The sequence below is a fragment of the Chlamydotis macqueenii genome, chromosome 7, assembly GCF_036417535.1.
Source record: "Chlamydotis macqueenii isolate bChlMac1 chromosome 7, bChlMac1.mat, whole genome shotgun sequence".
Classification (NCBI taxonomy): domain Eukaryota; kingdom Metazoa; phylum Chordata; class Aves; order Otidiformes; family Otididae; genus Chlamydotis; species Chlamydotis macqueenii.
Window position 1 is genome coordinate 14,699,989 of NC_141562.1, and position 17,557 is coordinate 14,717,545.

Sequence of the window (17,557 nt, forward strand, 5' to 3'; positions counted from 1 at the left end):
TTTGTTGGTATGAAAGGGATGTGGGGGAGTGGTGGAGGGAGAGGTTCATTTCCTGGCTTATTTTGGTTATTGTCTGTGTTATTTGGTTCTTCTGATGAATTCATACAAAGCAGCCTCTCAGCTCTGAAGCTTTTCAGTTAAACAACCTGTAAGAGTAATGAGGAGGAAGCACTGGTTTGTGTGGAAGCAGTCCAGCAGCCTGGGAAGGTGTTTAGCTTGCTCTGCAAGCAGGACGGTAGGTCACTACCCACCACTGCCCTGTGGCCGTTCCTCTTCTGAGGTGGAGGAGATGCCTCCTAGGCACAAACAAAACCATTTCTCCAAGTCTTTTAGCTCTCCCCAGTTTACCTCTTCCTTCCATCTATCTTCTTTGTCAGCATTACAGCCTGGACATGAAATCAAAGGCCAAATTCATCTGACAGCCAAGGGGTTGGTTTGCCTGTTTAATTCAATCTGCCACGCCACAGAGCGGGAGCAGAATGCGCTGCAGCACGTGTGCAAGAAGGTGCTGTACCCCACCAGTGCTCCTGAGGGTCTGACCAGCACTGCCAACCGCAGTTCAAAGTTGGAGCTGCACCAGTGCTGCCCGACATGCGTGGTTGGTGTTCTGGCTGGTGCCACCTCATTCTCTCTTAGGATGGAAACATCTGAACACGGGATGTCCAGGAGTAAACCCCTATTACCTGCTGTCCTCACCCCTGCTGTGATGTCCTCATCAAAAGTGGAGATTGCTGTTTGAGGAACCATGACCAGGAGAGGGCACGCTGGCCAAATGGGTTGAACACCAGCAAGAGTTGCAAATGATCCTGCCAACACCCAAAGTCAACAGGAAGCCATGGGGTGACCACAGTGTCTCCTTCCTGTTGAGAGCAGGGTTGGAAGTGAAGATGACCCAAGGTTTGCGCGTTGACCTGGCGAGTCCCATGATCAGCTGCTTCAGCGGCAGTTCGCCACTGAATAGCACGAGCGGCACGGAGGGGAAGCAATTTTTAGTTTGGCTGCAGGAGTTTTACTGTTCATATGCTGGTTTTCTCCTACGCGGGATTATCTGGTGGGTTTTTTGGGTCGCTGCCACCACTTAAAGGTTCAAAAGTTTCCTTGTAGAGCTGATCATGGGGTTTTACAGATTACCACAGCTTAACTTAGTAGTGAAAAAAGCACTTATTCAGTAGCTGCCCTGCACGCAGCCGGCTGTAGCGTTTTGGGATGAAAACCATGAAGAAATTATGATTTATATCAGTGATGTCTCCAAGCATCACTGTGTGGATAGAGAGATTTTTTTCAGAACTTTTCAGTTTCTCCAGTGTATATCATCAGTTACTTGGCTTGGATGTAACCTGATATCACTGTAAAATGCTGCAAGACATTTGCCAGCCAGTTGGCTACCAAGCATAGACAAGATGGAATCTTTTATTTTTTTTTAATTTTGTCATTTAATCATAAGAGTACGCTCACATTTAAATCTGGCAACAGGCACCATTTCACCAACAAAATACAAAGTTTGGGAAATGTTTGGAATGAGGAACGTTTCCTTCCCATCCCTAGCCCAAAGTATGTGTTTCATAGATGATAATCAGATTGTCTGTCCAGGCTTGTGCTCTGATAGACACGCTGCAAGGAACCTCGGCGACGTGGTATTCGCTCTCCAGCGGCATGAGCATAGTGAGGAAAGGCTGTCATTGCATCTGATCAGTGGAAATTAAGGTTCTCCTTAATGGAAAACATCCCAGTACTTCTCCTGTGGGCACTTCTGTTTCCCTGTTCTCAATACCAGTGGGCTCTTGCTGTTTCAGTCTGTCTGGGGCCAGATTGCTGTTCACTGGAAAGCAAAGATGACTGGCAAGAACAGGAATATGGGGCTTAAATAATTTATAGCTCCACAAACTAGGAAAAAAAGTAACTAAGACTCTTTCCATTCTTGTTAAATCATCCTTCTGTAGCCTGAACTTCTCTGTGGCAGATGGAAGAACATAACCATAAATATGTTTGCAGAAGATGCTGAAGTATTTATGTGGCACGGCACGCGCATCCAGTAGCAACTTCCTTTCAACAAGAAACACAGACAAAAGCCGCCTGCTAACGTTATATGTAGATGAAATTCCACATGCCGCTTTAAATTCTAATTCTGCATGCAATAAAAGCTCCTGGTAGCAGATGGAGGTACTAACCACTTTTCAGAAAGAATGCTGTCTGAGGCTGCGGGTCGCTCCTCAGCCAGCAGCATCTCTGCCCCGCAGAGGAGACACGTAAGCCCTGCCACCTGACAGATAAGCCTGCAGGATTCTGAATATCTCATCCGAGGCAACCGTGAGCCTCCCGTTTCCCTGGTGCAGAAGACGGAGGTGGATACCCAGCCATTTTGTGTTAAAAAAAGGATCTTAAGGGAAAAGCTTTGTTAAATGATATAGAAGAAAAATAATTAAATAGATATGGAAGCTGTTGTAAAAGAAAAGCAACTTTCTCTCCTGAGTCTGTGGGAGAGTGCTGTGAATTCATGTCTCAGACACGATGGGCTTTGGTCCCCGAAGTCCTTCTCATACTTACCAATTCCTGGATGTTTTAACTTGGTTTTAGATCCACTAAGTATTTAAATAAGCAGGGTTGTCAGGGTATATAATGATAGGATGGAGAACGTCAGGAATAGGTATGAGCAACATACTGAAAGCAAACTACTCCTCTTCTTCAGTCTGTCACCAGTGGTGGAAAAATGTAAATAGAGTCTCCGTGGACTGGGATTTTCAGGGGTTGCAGAAACCTAATGGCTTGCACTGCAAATTAGAGAGTTAGAGGGCAGGGGGAGCTAATACACATATGTCTAAGGCAAACAAACAAGTAAAGTCCTTTGTTTATAACCAGCACTGCATCCTGCTTGCCTCTCCTGATCAGTCTGTAGAGAAAATTGGCGTCGGATCACTCGGGCTGATGGACTTGGAAAGGGGTAGGGCCGTTGAACTGCATCTGTGGTGGACAGCAGGCACTGCTGCCCTGTATCCTCAGGCTAACTCCCCTTTCTCTGCCCAAAAGCTGTCCTTGGTGTGTATTGCTTGGCCCAGGTGCCCCTGTCCTGTGCTAGGTCAGAGGGCTGGTAGAAACCACCACGCTGCAGTGCTGTGTCGGAGAGGAGGCGCTTGGCAAGCAGGCTCCCGGAGGCTGGGCATCTGCTCTTTCTCACAATTCATCTCGTTCTTCCTCGTTGCAAATGCAGGCGCTCCTTTGGCTGTTCATGAAAGGCCGGCAGCCCAGGGTCCAGACGGCGTTGAACACTGTGTCCGCGACGGATTCGCAAGCTGCAGAGAAGGAAAAGGTTGGGCACGTAAATGACAAGCAGAAGCACTCCAGCCTGAGCCCCTGCAGCACTGAGTTGTGGGGTATTTGCAGGTGGAAGTGTGGGCTTTTTTCTCTCTGGTTATTGCATTTTTATAAATCCAGAGGTCTCCTTCTGCTGAACTGGGGACTCTTTTCTCCCTAGGGTGGCACCAATCTGGTGCTACCTTCTTTGCCCCCCTAACTCCCTTTCTTTCTTGCCTCTCAAGCTTTTTTGGTTGATAGATCACTTGCGGCACTGCAAATAGCAGATTTCCCAGAGACATCCATAGCACTGTCCTTGCCAGCTCCCTCTACCCACAGGAGAGAGCTTTACTCAATACTAAACAACCTTGTGTACTTTTTGGGAGTTACAATGCCAGCTGCCAGCCAGCATGAAAAATCCTACTGTGGTTCTAGGTTAATAGCGGGTCTTTTAGGGTTTACTCACTGGCACTAACTTGGATTGCTTAATAGATTTGGGAAGGCCCTGCCATTGGGACTGTCTCCTCCTGTCTCAGTCTCTCCGACCGCCTCGTTCCGCTCCTGCTGCTTTAGGACTGGCAGGCGTTGGAGAGGCTGTCGTGAGTCAGTGGGAAAATCTAGGCTTTGGTTCACTGGCTCTGCTGCAGCTGGGATGTTTGTGCCTGCGTGAAGGGAGTGCAGCTGCTCTTCCCCTGCCTGCTGTCTCTGAGCCTCTGGTGACTCAGTGGAAAGGATCCCAGTTAAGAGCTGGAGGAGAACTGTGTGACAGGAGCTGTTCAGAGCAGCCCTGAGGACGGGGAGCGGCAGGTACAGAGCACAAGGCGAGGGGAGGAGGGAATACCAAGTCAGGGATGCTGGAGGAATCCAGTCCTACTTTGACTATAGGGAGAGGTGGCTTGGCTCAGCCGGGGAGCGTGGGCTCTGCTCCACCTCAGCTCCCTAGGATCTGTCTGCGGGCTTCACTGCTGCAGGCAGAAAGGGAAAAGGAGCGATCTGAAAAATCTGAAGAGATAGGAAGAGGGTGGCTGCACGAGGGCCTGTAGATAAAGGTGATCATGAAAGATTCGCTGTATGTGGCCTTGTAGCACTTATATCTCAGTCCACATCTTTGCTTTCTCTTGCTGGCCTGGACACTCTTTCCAAAGATTTATCTGTGAGGAGGCAGAAAGCCATCTGCACTAGTAGTGGTGTCATGCAGGCTTGCCTGTGTGTCCTAATCAGGCTGCACCTTTGGAAAACAAATGCATACTCCACCGTACCTTGCAACAGGCTGTCAGCAGTGGGGATGAACACAGAGGGGCTGGGAGAAACCCAGCAGCACCACCTGAGTTGCATTCAGCTTTGGAAATGGGCTGTTCTCAAACTCTGCCAGGATTTTGGACCAGATCTCTCTGCCGGAAATGGACACCTGCCTTACAGAGGGTGGAGGTGCTCTGAAATGGGCTCAGGAGGAGCAGGCTGGGGGGCTTTCCTGCCACGGCTGACCCCTGGTAGTGTGGGGGGGTAGACGTTTCTCCTTTCTCACACAGCGCAGAGGTGCTTGCTGTTGGCACAGAGGATCAAGAGGCAGGCTTGGGCTATCGCATGCGTAACCTTCACAGAGGTTACCAAACGCTGCCTTTACCAAAAAGCTCTTCTCAAACTTGCAGACAGAGTCAGACATCAGTGTTCTTGTTCATCTCTGACCCCTCTGGGCAAGCACAGGACGGATGTGCTGTTCCCTACTGCAGATTTTTGGTTCTTTTGGTAAGCTTGCCAAGACTCTCCCCTCCCTGCCACCTTCCCTCCGCAGGTATGCGAGCCGGGAATCCTACCTTCTACCTTGGAGACGAAGCCAAGGCTGCGCTTGAGGTCGGAGCAGATGGAGTGGAGGCACCAGCGGAACTTGGCATCGCAGCGGTATTTGTTGGCCCCGCAGGTATCGTAACAAACGTCCAGCTGGTTACAGCACTTGGTCATGGCGGGGATGCCCAAATCTAGCTGGGGAAAGAGAGAAAAGAAGTGTCCCTTGGCTGCCAGCAGGCCTCAGGCTCAAAAAGCTGCAACTGGGTGAGGTTTCGCAGAGCCCAACTGGCTGCTTTTGGAGAAGCTGCCCCCAATAGCTGGGGCAGCAGGAAGGAAAACATGCTTCTCCCTCACTAGGTAAAGAATTGACAGAGTAATGCAAGTCCAAAGTGAGACAGACGACATTCCCTTCTCTCCTCTCTGTCACAGGGGTTTAACTTCCAGTAGAGAGGTGGGGAACAGCCCCTCCGTGACCATTGTTGTTACTTGTCAGAGCTCACTGGAGGGCTTCCTGTCCTTGCTTGCAGTGGCAAAGACCCCTTTTCTCTTCCCCATTTTCCCATAATCTGACAAGTCCTGGTTCTTGGCCTAATAAATCTGCGGTGTTATTAATGTCTTGTTTCTCAGGAATGCCCTTGCAAGGCCAAGGGCAAATACAGCTTGGTCAGGGGAGTTCTGCTCGCTTGGAGGTAAAGAGCAAGCTCAGCTAATAACCGTGATAGTGATGGGGCAGAAGGCCAGTCACCTGCAGAGACAGGACTCATTAGCTTGTTATAAATTCTTCCTCTCTTTGGCCTTCCTCATGTAAAATTTAGGAGATGAGGTTTTTCCTCCTTGTGCTTAGCGCTCATGACTGCCTGCGTAAGGAGAAGGTACGTCAGGAATGCCCACGAGGTTTGCAATGAAATGTGGTTTAAGGAACTAATCTAACATGGAAAACGGGCTGTGAAGGGAGGGCTTTGCAGAGCAGAAATCTGCCTAATTGCTGCAGGCTGCTTGGGCGGCAGTAATGCATGAGCTAAATGGTAATTCCTGCTCTTCAAGCCTCCTGGGAGTGCTTTTTCCTGGTGATTCCAATATGATTTCATTAATTGCCTTTAAAATAACGAGTGGGTGCAATATTAAAACCTGCAGGTTTATTTCAGTGCTTGGCAAGAGGCAAAAAGCATGGAGAGGATGAAGGCCCAGGCGTGGAGAATGCGTTAGGTATTGCTGTTTGCACGTCACTGTGGCGCTGAGCTGCCCAGCGTTGAACGTGTTCCTTGTCCTGTAGCGAGGGCACGGGGCTGATTGATCAGGGCCTGGATAAAAACGCGTTTCCTGTTTCGCTGCCGCCAGCAGTGGAGATCTTGATGCCTCCCTGACTGACAGTAAGTTAGGCAGTTCTCACTGACACGTTCGCCTCGCTTGCCGTCTTTAGGCAATTCCAGGCAAACAGCTTGTCCCCTGCCACCCCGTAAGTGACATTTCCTCCCTTTTCCAGAGCTCTGGCTTCAGCTGTGAAGAGAAGCTATCACGCAGTCAGTGCACAGCACAGCTAAGGCTCTTGCCTCCCCAGTTTTATTAGCTGGTTAGAGAATTGCACCGTTTGGGGATTGTGAGTATGCTAGTACATACACTTTCGGGTACCTTGAGCCCCAGAAAATAGGAGCTACAGCCGTTGGGTTCTTGGGGTTTGTAGTGAGGTCGTGGCATTGGAGCCTTCCCTGAGAAGGAAAGGAAAAATGTTAGCAAAATTGATCTTCCCAAGAGTAGCACGAAAAAGCAAGGAATGTCAGCTTCCTGAGAGCTCTGCACAGTTGGGATCACCCTGTGTGGTTTGAATTTCTCCAAGAAACTGCTAGCTAAACAACAAGGGATTTCTTTCCATCCTCATTTCACTCTGAGTGTCAGTGAGCTATGGATCTCAGCAAAACTCTGCTAGACCTTGTGTGTCTGATCTTGCTCAGAGCAGGAGTCGTCTTGGTCCGTTTTCTGTATGTGGTGATGCCCTGCCACGTTTCACAAACAGTTTCCATCCCTTTTTCTCTGCCCTCCCTTAGTACGCTTCTTAACATGCATAGAGGAGCAAGAATTTCCTCTCTGAACAATTATTTGCCAAATGTAGAAAGAGCTCAGGAGACAATCAGCTAACAGGAGCTTTAGCAGCAGTTTAATCTGTTTTACTTTGCTTTGAAGGTGTGCAAACCCTTCTCTTTGCCTGCCAGCCCATCCTAGGGCTTTGTAGATGGCTGACAGAACAAGCATCCAGGGTTGGGGTGGAAACTGGCCACGTGGAAAGGAGATGGGTCTATTCCCTGCCGTATCTCTTCCTCTTTCTTTCATGCCTACCTCAACCCCTGTCTCCATCTAACCTAACACCTCTTGTTTGGGTAGGACGAGGCCAGGCTGCTTCTGTGCCCTGGCCCTGCCGTGCGAGGGGCTCGTTTAAAGACAGAAGAGGATTCTCCCCTGGAGAAGTGATGGAGACCACCCCTCAAGTAGTCAATTTCTCTGTGCTCCGTTTTGGTTCTGTTCCTGTCCCAGCTGGGTTTCTAAAAGAGTGCAGGGTGAGGTGTTTGAACCCTGCTCTGGGAAAACTTTGTAAACGGTATGAATGCTCCAGCAAAAACATGTGTGACCTGAGCCTTCTGCAAGTCCATCGCCTCTAGGGTTAAGTTTCTGCTTCCCTGAGCACTGCTGGAGAATTTATATAGACATAAAATAGATCTAATTTAGCCCTTCAGGCAGGGTTGGGTTCCTTTAAACTCCATTTCCACTGTTTTCTTCTTGTCAGCACTGATAATCATTTAAGACGCTTTCCCCCTTTTTCTGTCAAGGTACCCGAAGTACCAGCGGTTAATAGAGCCATAAATCTCCCATGTTCTTAAGAAGAACTCACAGCCAAATGCCTCAACAGGACTTACGTAAGAATGTTCCCAGCACCTTCTAAATTAAAAATTTCCAGAGCAGTTCTGTTTAAACAACAAATTTGCAGCAAGTAAACAACCAGACTGAAATCTCGTCCAGCTGTGAGACGCCTATCGCCGATTTTCTCCAACCCTACAGACCAGCAGGATGCATCAAGGATTTAGCTGGTAACTTCTGAGTTCACGGCACGTTGCACGCTAACGCTATTTTGGTGGGATTATGAAGGGATTATGTCTATGTGTGGGCTGACTCTATAACCCAATGCTCCCCAGGAATATAACAAGAGGGAGGGCTGTGCTCAGGTCTTGGTGCGGTTCACAGCCTCGCTACTCTTTTGGAAGGGGTTGAAAATTGGGATTCAGAATTCAAATGTTTCTTAACTGAGGTAGGAAGCAGAGGAAAGTTCAAAATCAGAGGTGGATTTTTGCAGGATGGCGTCAAATTTTAATGACTTGCTTGTAAGATTGATGCTAAGTTATGTTCCTGCAGGACATTGTCAATTAATGGGATAAGGTGGGAAGTCAGAGCAGAAATGAGACTGGGGATATGGAAATAACTGTTTCCAGGGAAAACCTTCCATTAAGCTGAAGGTACAGCTGTTATTACGTCTTAGGAAGTTGTCTTGAAGAAAAAAAAAACAAACCTCACGCGAGAATTGTGGTGATCAACAAAACATTGAACTGCCTTCAAGATGAGCCCTTGCAGGAAACCTGCCCCCCTCCTCTCTGAAAAACAAAGCTTAATCATTTGTTAGAGTGCCCCTTTTGAAATCTTTTTCAGCCAGATAAAGTCCAGGACACCAGAGTTAACCTCTCTCCCACATCTTGTTCTCTAGCTAGCAGGAAAACAAAAGCAAAGCAAAAATAATAGGCGTTCCTGGCTACATGAACATCGACTCAGTGCTCTCGTTATCATTTATTACTTGCCCATCCTTACGGGCACGTCTGTGAAGGGGAAGGGCCTTGGTGGTCACGCTGGCTGTTCTGCTAGCTCTGTGTCACCAGGGGCCTGTTCTGGTCTGTCTGCTTGCTGCAGGGCAGCTGGACCGGGGAACAGCCGCGAGCACAGCAGGACTGCCCAGCAGCACGCCAGAGAGAGACGCTGAGTGTAGAAGCCTTGCTGAGGAAGCCTGTTCTTTGGAAGATGATCTATTTCAGGGCACTGCCTTGTTGGCAGGGCCTTAGAGGAGAACTGAAGTGGAGTTTCTAATTGGAAGTGAGTTTCCCTGATGCATTTTAATATCTTCAGGCTGTTGTAGCTGTGCCAAGAGACTGGAGAACAGCCAGCTGGCTAGAACCAGCCGCTGGAGATGCAGGAGGTCTCAGACACTGCGGTACTGGTATACTGGTGGGGGAAAGGGATGTGTTTCTGGGTGAATAGATGATCTTGGGGCTCCTTGCTGGTTTGAGTGGTCCATTGTTATTTCTCTGCCCCAGGCAAGCAGGCTTGGAGCAGATAATGCCTGTGCTTACCACAGCCTTTTAGTGCTGTGTTGGAGATCCTGACTTTTGAAGGCTCTTTTCCCACAGCCTGGATGTGCCTCCTCATCTTAAACCCCTCAGGACCGAATGCTGGGCAAAATATTGAAGTCCAGACAGATGAAGGAAGCTATCAGAGGATTTACTCCCAGTTCAGGCCGTTTCCCCTCGGAGACACCCAGAGAGATTTTGCAAGGAGGAGATATTTGCCAGCAAATGCTCATGTAACCCTAATGTCCTGATTCAAGGGAGTAATCCATCAAGTTGTTTTCAGTCCTCGCTAGCTGCTGAAAAATCAAGAGGAGAGTCCTACAGCCAGAACAGCCCAGGGCCACGTGCTCAGCTGAAGATGGATGTGGCAATCACAGGTGAGTCCTGACCTTTAGCGTGGCAAAATAAGCTATTACTGGTGTCTCTTGGCTGAAACGAAAGGAAGCAGAAGGCGTACTTTTTGCTTTGTGCCTGGGAAAAAGCAATCGGGCTCTGATTCAGCAGGAAGATGATAAAGATGGTTTGTGTTCGTTCTTCTGGGTGCAGACTGGCTCTCACTGGTTGGGATCATCCCTGTGTCCCCTCCATTTGCAGTTTGCAATGTCTGTGCTAGGGACCAGCATGGACAAATGGTCCAGCAAGACCCTTAGGGGTGTGCAGGCAGCGTTTCAGTAGTGTCCTCCCTCGGCCAGTGATTAATGAGTTGTTCAGCAGAGGATGAGAACAGGGCTAATGACGTGCTTGGTTTTTTTCCTTCCTAGGTAGAACATTTCTCCAGTAAGATGCAGGATGCTCTCAGGGAGCAGGCAGCATTTCCCCTGCTCTGTGGAGATGCTCTGCTCCCTGCTCAGAGCCAGGGCCCTGCCTCAGGATGTGCCCAAGAGTGATGACTTCTGCAGGACTCGGTGACTCCTGAGATTCCCTGCAATATCTCAGCCTCGGGCACACTGCGGTCCCACGTTATGCCCGCTAGCAGGGTTTTTGGTCACTACGCAGGTGACTTTCTGCTCCGACTTTGGAGCATGGTGAGTTGTCACCCATGGTGTGGGGCTGCCACACAACACACACAAACCAAACCAAACCCAACAACTTCAAGGCCGATATTTTAAACTCTCCTTGCGGCCCCACTTTGGCTAAGGGGGGCCCATCTGCCCTTTCGCCCTGATGGGGAGCTCTGGTCCCAGCCCTGCAGCATCTATTGCGCCCGACACCCTGGCTGCTGGCCTGGGAGGGACGGGAGGTTCTTCCCTCTGCATGCCCAGTCCCCTGCTCTGCCTGCACTCCTCCTGCCCTGCTCTCCCTGAGACAGCACCCCCTTCACCCTGCCCCCAGGACAACCCAAACCCTTCCTCTTTTGGTAAATCACTCTAAAGTCCAAGGTAAGCGGCAGCTGCCTCATTCCGCCTCGAGTACTAAAGGTTCCTCCGCGGTGAGAGCAGGTCTCGTTTGCCTCCCTGTTATCTCCTCTCCTCCAGCCTGTGTTATTAGCCAGCTCGCAACTGCTGAATAACCACACTCCGAAGGTTGCTGAGATTAGGGCTGCTGGCAGTACTAACAACCCCTTCCGAGTCAGGTCTGCACTGGCTGTGCGTCCTTCCCTCCGGGGCCTCGCTGCCTCCCCTGGTCCTTCTCTCCATGGCAGCCTGGTTACCTGTGTGCCCTTCCTGTAAAACCTGTCCCTTCTCCTCTTGTCCTTGTCCCCTTTAGCCTTCAAGATCAGGCTGTTCTCGGTGAGAGGGAAAGATGAAGGTTCAGCGTCCCTGTGCTGGCACTAGCAGAGACGTTGTGATTCTCTGCAGTGATTTTTCTGTACCGAGCACGGCAGGGTCATGGGTAGGAGCTGGTTGTAGTCTCAGAGAGAGGAGGAGGGGAAACAGCAAGGAGAGAGGAGCCAGCTGGTGAGGTTCACTTACCGTATCGACATCTGTACTGACAAACGCCGTTTTTTCCCCCAAGCAGTTCCATGAAGGAGTCGAAGTAGCTGTTGACCGTTTCGAAGCTGTCCCGGATGGTCCCGATGCCCCAGTCCGAATAGGATGGCTCTGCTTGGGGAGCTTGGTGGACGACGTTCTCCTGTGTTGTTTCCTCGGTGCATTGCCCTAAGCCCAGGGTCAGGCACAGAACCACTGCCTCAAAAAGCAGCCGCATGCTGCGATCCGGATCCAGGCCCTCGGAGCCCTCGTCCAGGCAGATGTGTGGGCAGGGAGGAGCGGGAGCGAGCTGTTGTGCGTAGGAGGCAGGTAAGCACCCCTCTCCCCTGGACTTTAAACACTGCCCAGGGAGCCGGCATGAGGTCACCCCAATCAGAGTGCAAAGTGCACCGTGGAGATTTGAACCAAGTTCATCTTGCGGTGAAACGCTGGGGTTTGAGTTTGCACAATCCCGCTGGAACGGGCTCAGCCCCTGCGGCACCAGGGCTTCAACTGCCCCAAAAGGGACGGCTCCCCGGGGTGCTGAGGCGGGTCTGCCGTTCCGTTGGGCTTCGCAGGGGTCGATCCAGCAGCTAGGAAGAGTTTGGGTTTAGAAACCCTGCAATCCCTTGGCACGCTCTCCCCAGTATGAGTGTTGGCCTTTGATGGGACTCCTGAAGGCTGATGTAGATGGCTGGCTGTGTCACAGCTTTTGCGTAACGCCAGAGTTGCCAAATTAAGCCTGGAGCGTAAGTGGCCCACGGCAAGGAAGGGCTGGCACCGAAACAAACCCGGGTCGGGTAACGGGCTTGTGGGAGCTGTGGGTCCTGGCGCTGGGCTGGGACTGGGCTGCCAGCACCCGGGGGCCTGTGCGGCTGCTGGAGGTTTCGCAGCAGTTACTCATTAAAAGAAAACAACCGAATGAACACCAACAGCAAAGACGGCGTACACCACTGATAAAGAATAGGGAAGGGAAACGGCACGGGAAGGCTCCGGCTGTTCTCAGAAAGCTTTTCAGATGTGTCCCAGCGCTCTCCAGGGGACAAGGGGGAGCCAGGCAGGGGGTCTTTCAAATATACAGCGAACGTAAGCGCAAGTTCTGACGTTTTATTGTTTTGCAGGAGACAGCCCCGTGGCTGCACTGTTACTTCTGAAGCGCCAGAGCCCTGCAGCACCTGTCTGCCTGTGTCTTTCTGCACACGGCCGCGCGTTATGTGCTCCAGATGTGGGATAAGGAGGAGGGACCGGAGCCCAGTCTTTGTTCCTCAGACAGGTAAGCCAGAGAATTGGGGAAGAAGAGCAAACAAACTGGTTTGTCCCTTTCTTGTGAAATGGTGTGGGGCTGGAGCCAGGTGCTGCCTTGTTGCATCTGTTCTGTTCCCCACCGCTGGCTGCGTTCATGCTCAGCGCCCTCAGAAGGGAGTGTGAGGGTTCCTCAAGCCAGCTTTGTCTTCTGGGAGATGAACCCAAGGAGAGAGGCAGAGAGCATCGGGAAGGGATGAAGTATCCATGCTGCAGACGAGGATGGGGGAGCTCTGTAATGCCTGGTGAGAAATTAGAGTGATGTTTTAGGTTGAGCTGGAGGCGTCATGTTGCTACTAGATGGTCCATGCCCTGGGGACCAGCAGGTCCCTGCCCACAGGGAGCCTTTCTGGAATGAGGTGGCGTCACTGGCACAAGGCAGCGGGGGCGCTCGTGAAGCGAGGACTGCCCTGCAAGGGCACTTTGCAGGGCTGGGCTGGAGAGCTCGGGCCTGTCCTGCTCTTCAGACCACGCTGGGGACCAGCCTGGTCCCGGGTGGGAATGGGCTGCTGTCTGTCCCTGGAATGTTGTCAGGGAGCCCCAGTGAAGGGAAAGCCGGGTTCAGCAGTCCCACGCTGTGTCTTGGGCTGAGTGGGGCTGTTCGTGTCCCTGGGGGTGGATTCGCTGCCCTGCGTGGCATGCTGCTTTGCAGTCCTAGTGCTCCCTGCCCTTAGAAACAGCCTGTTAGTGTAAAAAGGAGCAGAAGGGCTGTTCAGCAATAGCCTGGAAACATCGCGGAGAGCCCCTGGGGGGCTGTGCTTGGTGCCGTGCCTTTATGCGGAGCCTTTCAGGGTTGCTCTGGAGGCAATTCCAGAACACGGCTTGCTTTGTCGTCCCTTCCTCCCTGGTGCCTGATCCATGTGCTGCTGAGCGCAGAGAGGGGAAAAATGCCGGCAGGACTGCGGAGGGTGGAAACCGCAGTGGCTGTCCCATGAGCTGTCCGTGCAGGACACGCAGCCTGGAGAGGGTGGCTCTGGGCAGAGCCTGGAGTTAGGAAGGCTGAACAGGGCTGGGGGGAGCAGCTGGGGAGCCTGGGAAAAGAGGAGTCAGAAACTTTCCTGCTTGTTGTCCCAAAGCAAAAGTTTGTGAATAAAAAAGCGGTCTAACTGCTTTCCCAAAACGTGGCAGCCCCTTTGCCCTGCCCCAGGGATGAGCTGCTCTCCTCCCTCCTGCTTCCTTCCACCCCTCCCCACACCACTCGCAGTCCAGCTGCAAACAGCTTGGCTGCACCCAAACTTCAAGATCTGAAGACCAGGAAAAATGTAGTAAATAGAGTAAAACTAACAAAGGCCACACAACACATTCCCACCCCCAGTTATCGCAGGGAATTGCTGCCCGGGCTCAGCAGCTGCCGGAGCGAGGAGTTCCTGAGGTGGATGTGCGCAGCAGGTACCTGCGGGTTGTCTGACCTTGCGTTGACGCGCTGTGGTTGCGAACACCCCCTCCCCATGTCGGTTTTTCTCTTCCTAAAGGTTTGAGAGATACAGATGTTGTTTGCCACGACGGTGAACTCTGACAACTGGTTTCTGAACCTCCTCTTGACTTCAGGATAAGCAGCTCCTGACTCCCTGCATTCATTTCTGGCTCTGTAATGCTTAAATATAGAGCAGCCCTCGGGCTGCGGTGAGTCACTCGCTCCTCACCACCGCCAGACTTTGGCTCCTGTCAAAGGGGAGGTAGAGCTGACTGCACCGGGCAGCCAGACACACGCATCCCTGTCCCCCTGCGCTGGTGCTAGTGAACCCCTCTCCGGGTGAAGCTGGAAACCCTCTTGTCTTGGCGTTATCAGCCACCTCAAAGCAGCCGCTGACCCTTGCGCCCTGGGCTCGGCTCCTGGGAGGGAAGCGCGGGGGCTGGTCCAGCTCCTTTAGTGCGTTTCTTTTTCAGAGATGTGTGGTCACACGCTTTGCCAGGATCGTTCCCTTTGTGTTCTGCTGGGGACAGACACCCGGGGCAGCCCTGCTTCAGCAAGGAAGTGCTGTCCCCAGGCCAAGTGGCCCACAAAAAACCCCAAAAAGCTCAGAGGGTTGCAGTAAGCCCTGTCCTCTGAAAGGACAGAGCCATCCTCCTCCACATGTTCTCCTGGCGTTGGCTCGCCCTGCTGAGGGGCATGGCAGCAGTTCAGCAGCGTGTGCGGAGTAGCTGGGGATGGAATTAATTCAGGTTTCTGAACTAAAATAACACTGGTGTGCTTCAGACTTATTTGCTATCCTGTGGCTGCCAAATCTGCGAGCACATTAGCTGGGGCGGGGTGGGGAAGGGAGGCCAGTTCCTTAAGCTCTAGCAGCAGTGCAAGGCTCCGTTCCTGAGACAAAAGGATCACGGCTTCTAACCAGCCCTTCCTGTCCTTTTTTTTGCAGGTTCCTGGTGATCACAAATTAAGCATGAGCCCACTGTACTGAGAGCGAAGCACAGCAGCACCTGTAGCGTAGAAACTGCAGAAGCCCCGGTTATGGAAGACATCACCCTGACCTTCCTGCGGGTAAGTGCGTGCTCTGTCCCCTGCCGTGCTGGTGGTGTCTGTGTCGCTGGACGGTCTGAGCTTTGTTCCCCTCCCTAGAACTCTTCAGAATCATGGGTTGTTTGACCCCTTGGCTTCAGGAAATGGCAGTATTGGTCACCCCTGGAAAAGGGTCTCTCTGCAGCCGGCCCGTTCCTGCGCCTGTTACGAGTTTCCAGCCAGGTTGCCATGTCACGCCAGCTACTGCCGTAAATCCATGCATTAGGGAGACGGGGGCTGCGCCACACCCCTCCCTAAGCGCAGTTCAGCTCCTTTTCGTGCATTTTTGCGCACGTGCTTTCCGGCCCTCCCCTTTTGCAGTCCAGTAGTGCCGTGTCTTCCCAACTGAGACACAAAGTTTGGGGCCAAGAAGGCGTTTAAATATTAATTTGTGGTATGAGCATCTTCTGCACCTGCCTGCCCAGATTATGAAGTGAAAGATGAGCTCAGTTTCCAGGAAACACGTATGGTGATAAAAATCTGTGTGCTCAGATTTACAACAGCCATAGACGAGGAGAGTTTGATGTGGAGGATTTTTCACTGCTAATGGCAGTGGCTTTTATTTTAAGCCCTTTTTTTTTTTTTTTTTTTTTTTACATTAAAAATTTTATTACAAAAGGTTTAACAGTAAGGCAGTTTCTGAGTTGTCAGTCACTCTGAGCCAACGATTCTTCAATCATCTTTAATACAAAACTAGAGTCACGCAGGAGCCACGCTCTTGATCCAAAAGCCCTTTGAGAAAGGCAGGGGTAAGGCAGCAGCAGCACCCGTGCAGTGCTTTACACGTTTCGTGTTAGGTGCACGGACACCACTGCAGTGGAGACAGAGGAAATATGGATTGTCTGCAGGTTTAAAAAAAAAAAAAAAAAAGCTTACCCTTTCTCTTCTAATAATCTGGAACGCTTAGGTCTGTTGTGCCTCAGCAAACTTGACTTTTAGTTTTGAGGTTTTTGGATTTTTTTTTTTAACCCAAGTGAAATTTTCCACTGTCACAAGACCAACTATTTTTCTCCCTCAAAGAATTGCAAGTCAGTGAGTAGTTCACTGCTTTAAAAAGTCATGCACTAAAACATTTTTACTCCCCAGCGATGCCTCTTAGAGACCGTTCCTAAAATGCCGTTTAACACTGGAAATACTGGCTGGAAGGTGAGGTGAGGGAGGGAAGCGGTCAGCAAACTTCCCCGGACATTCCACACCTTCTCTCACGCTTGTCATTCCTTGTTTGGTGGTGGCTGCACAGAGATGGGAGAAGAAAATAAACCCCATGGCTTAGTATAAGAAACTGTCATTGGGCCCGTCCTTTCTCTGTTCAGAGACTAGAGCGTTGTCTTCAACTATGGCAGCACCTAAAGCAGTCACTGATGCTTTTTATTCAGCAGGTCTCTTTTTCCTTTTGTAAATTCTACTAGCTTTAGCTTTTAACTATTGTAACGTGTCAAGCAACTCCTCTGCTCACCTTAGGGGAGAGGAAAAAACCAAACAGCGTTTCTGTGATAATAAAACCAGATGCTGTTTTCTTGGTGGCACTCCACTGATTTCTTTTCGTGCTGCTTTGTTAGCTATGCAGGACTGGCTTTGCTAGAAGCATTTACAGATGCCTGGGAGCTACGGAGAGAAAACCAGCGCCCCAAAGGTAAGAATCCCAGCACACACGGTTCCTCCTTCTACCTGCAGGAAAGCGGCAGGGCTTACAGGCAGCCATGGTTACCTTCTGGTGCTTAAATTAAAAAAAAAAGACGGGAAAAAGAGAACCACGGCTAGGAATGGAGATGAATGACAGTGTGTGAAAGGGAGAAAACCCAGGTAAACAGAAATGTTATGCGGTTGGGTTTTTTTCACTTATTACAATTTCGTGATCTAAATATGCTCTGATAACCCGTTTCCTTGCTGAATCTATTTATAGCCAATACTGCTCCAGTGTACCAGCTATTCTGAATAAATGCGCAGTACAGACAGGAGGTGGAACTATTTCTGATTTTTTTTTTAATTTGTTTTCTTAAGTGGTGGATGGACTTTGTTTCACGTCTGCCAAATGCACAGGCCCCATGCAGGCAGGTGCAGGGCTAAGGATAAACAGTTAGGTAGGTCCCACTGCTGACGAGGCTCAGCGGAAACTGAACAATGTATTTCCCAGCAAAGATTTTAAAAAGTGTCTTCTGAAAGTATGCAGTTTCTCAAACTCTAGTACCTTAAACTCCATGCTCAGTATTCAAGAGGTATTTCTAACATGTTAACAGTTGGTTTCATCTACATTTCGGCTCAATTTTCAAGATTTTATTGAGGTTGAAAATCCAATTCACTAAAATTGGAATTTTTTCCTTGGTAGAGACTTCAGGCGCGACCCCTAAATCAGTAAAACCCTCGTCATCCAGAAGATCAGACTGTTTAGGCAG

At 50.5% G+C, this 17,557-nt stretch overlaps 1 protein-coding gene and 1 long non-coding RNA gene across 3 annotated transcripts; one reads left to right on the plus strand and one right to left on the minus strand.

Annotated features, from left to right (window-relative positions):
* Positions 1-1,401: 1,401 nt before the first annotated feature.
* PLA2G12B (phospholipase A2 group XIIB) lies at positions 1,402-11,607 on the minus strand. Of its 2 annotated transcripts, none has more exons than XM_086752508.1 (4): positions 11,366-11,607; positions 6,703-6,779; positions 5,103-5,268; positions 1,402-3,287 (listed from the first exon to the last, which is right to left on the minus strand). In XM_086752508.1, exons 1-4 carry the CDS (start codon positions 11,598-11,600, stop codon positions 3,169-3,171), a joined length of 597 nt encoding a protein of 198 aa, XP_086608634.1. In that variant the 5' UTR covers positions 11,601-11,607; the 3' UTR covers positions 1,402-3,168. The 2 variants fall into 2 exon arrangements, with proteins under 2 accessions (XP_086608634.1, XP_010118550.2); XM_010120248.2 differs by having other exon boundaries at positions 6,691-6,779.
* Positions 11,592-14,213, plus strand: LOC147600072 (uncharacterized). The gene is made up of 3 exons (XR_015259088.1): positions 11,592-11,692; positions 12,484-12,635; positions 14,137-14,213. It is a non-coding gene; the product is annotated as an uncharacterized LOC147600072 (long non-coding RNA).
* The last annotated feature ends 3,344 nt before the right edge of the window (positions 14,214-17,557 follow it).

Excerpts from the sequence above, each read along its gene's own strand:
- PLA2G12B (XM_010120248.2), bottom strand. The coding sequence starts at position 11,600 with ATGCGGCTGCTTTTTGAGGCAGTGGTTCTGTGCCTGACCCTGGGCTTA. Across the intron at positions 6,780-11,365 it reads TCAGTACAGATGTCGATACG|GGAAGGCTCCAATGCCACGA; the intron begins GTAAGTGAACCT and ends TTTCCTTCTCAG. Across the intron at positions 5,269-6,690 it reads GGCTCAAGGTACCCGAAAGT|CTAGATTTGGGCATCCCCGC; the intron begins GTATGTACTAGC and ends CTCTTTCCCCAG.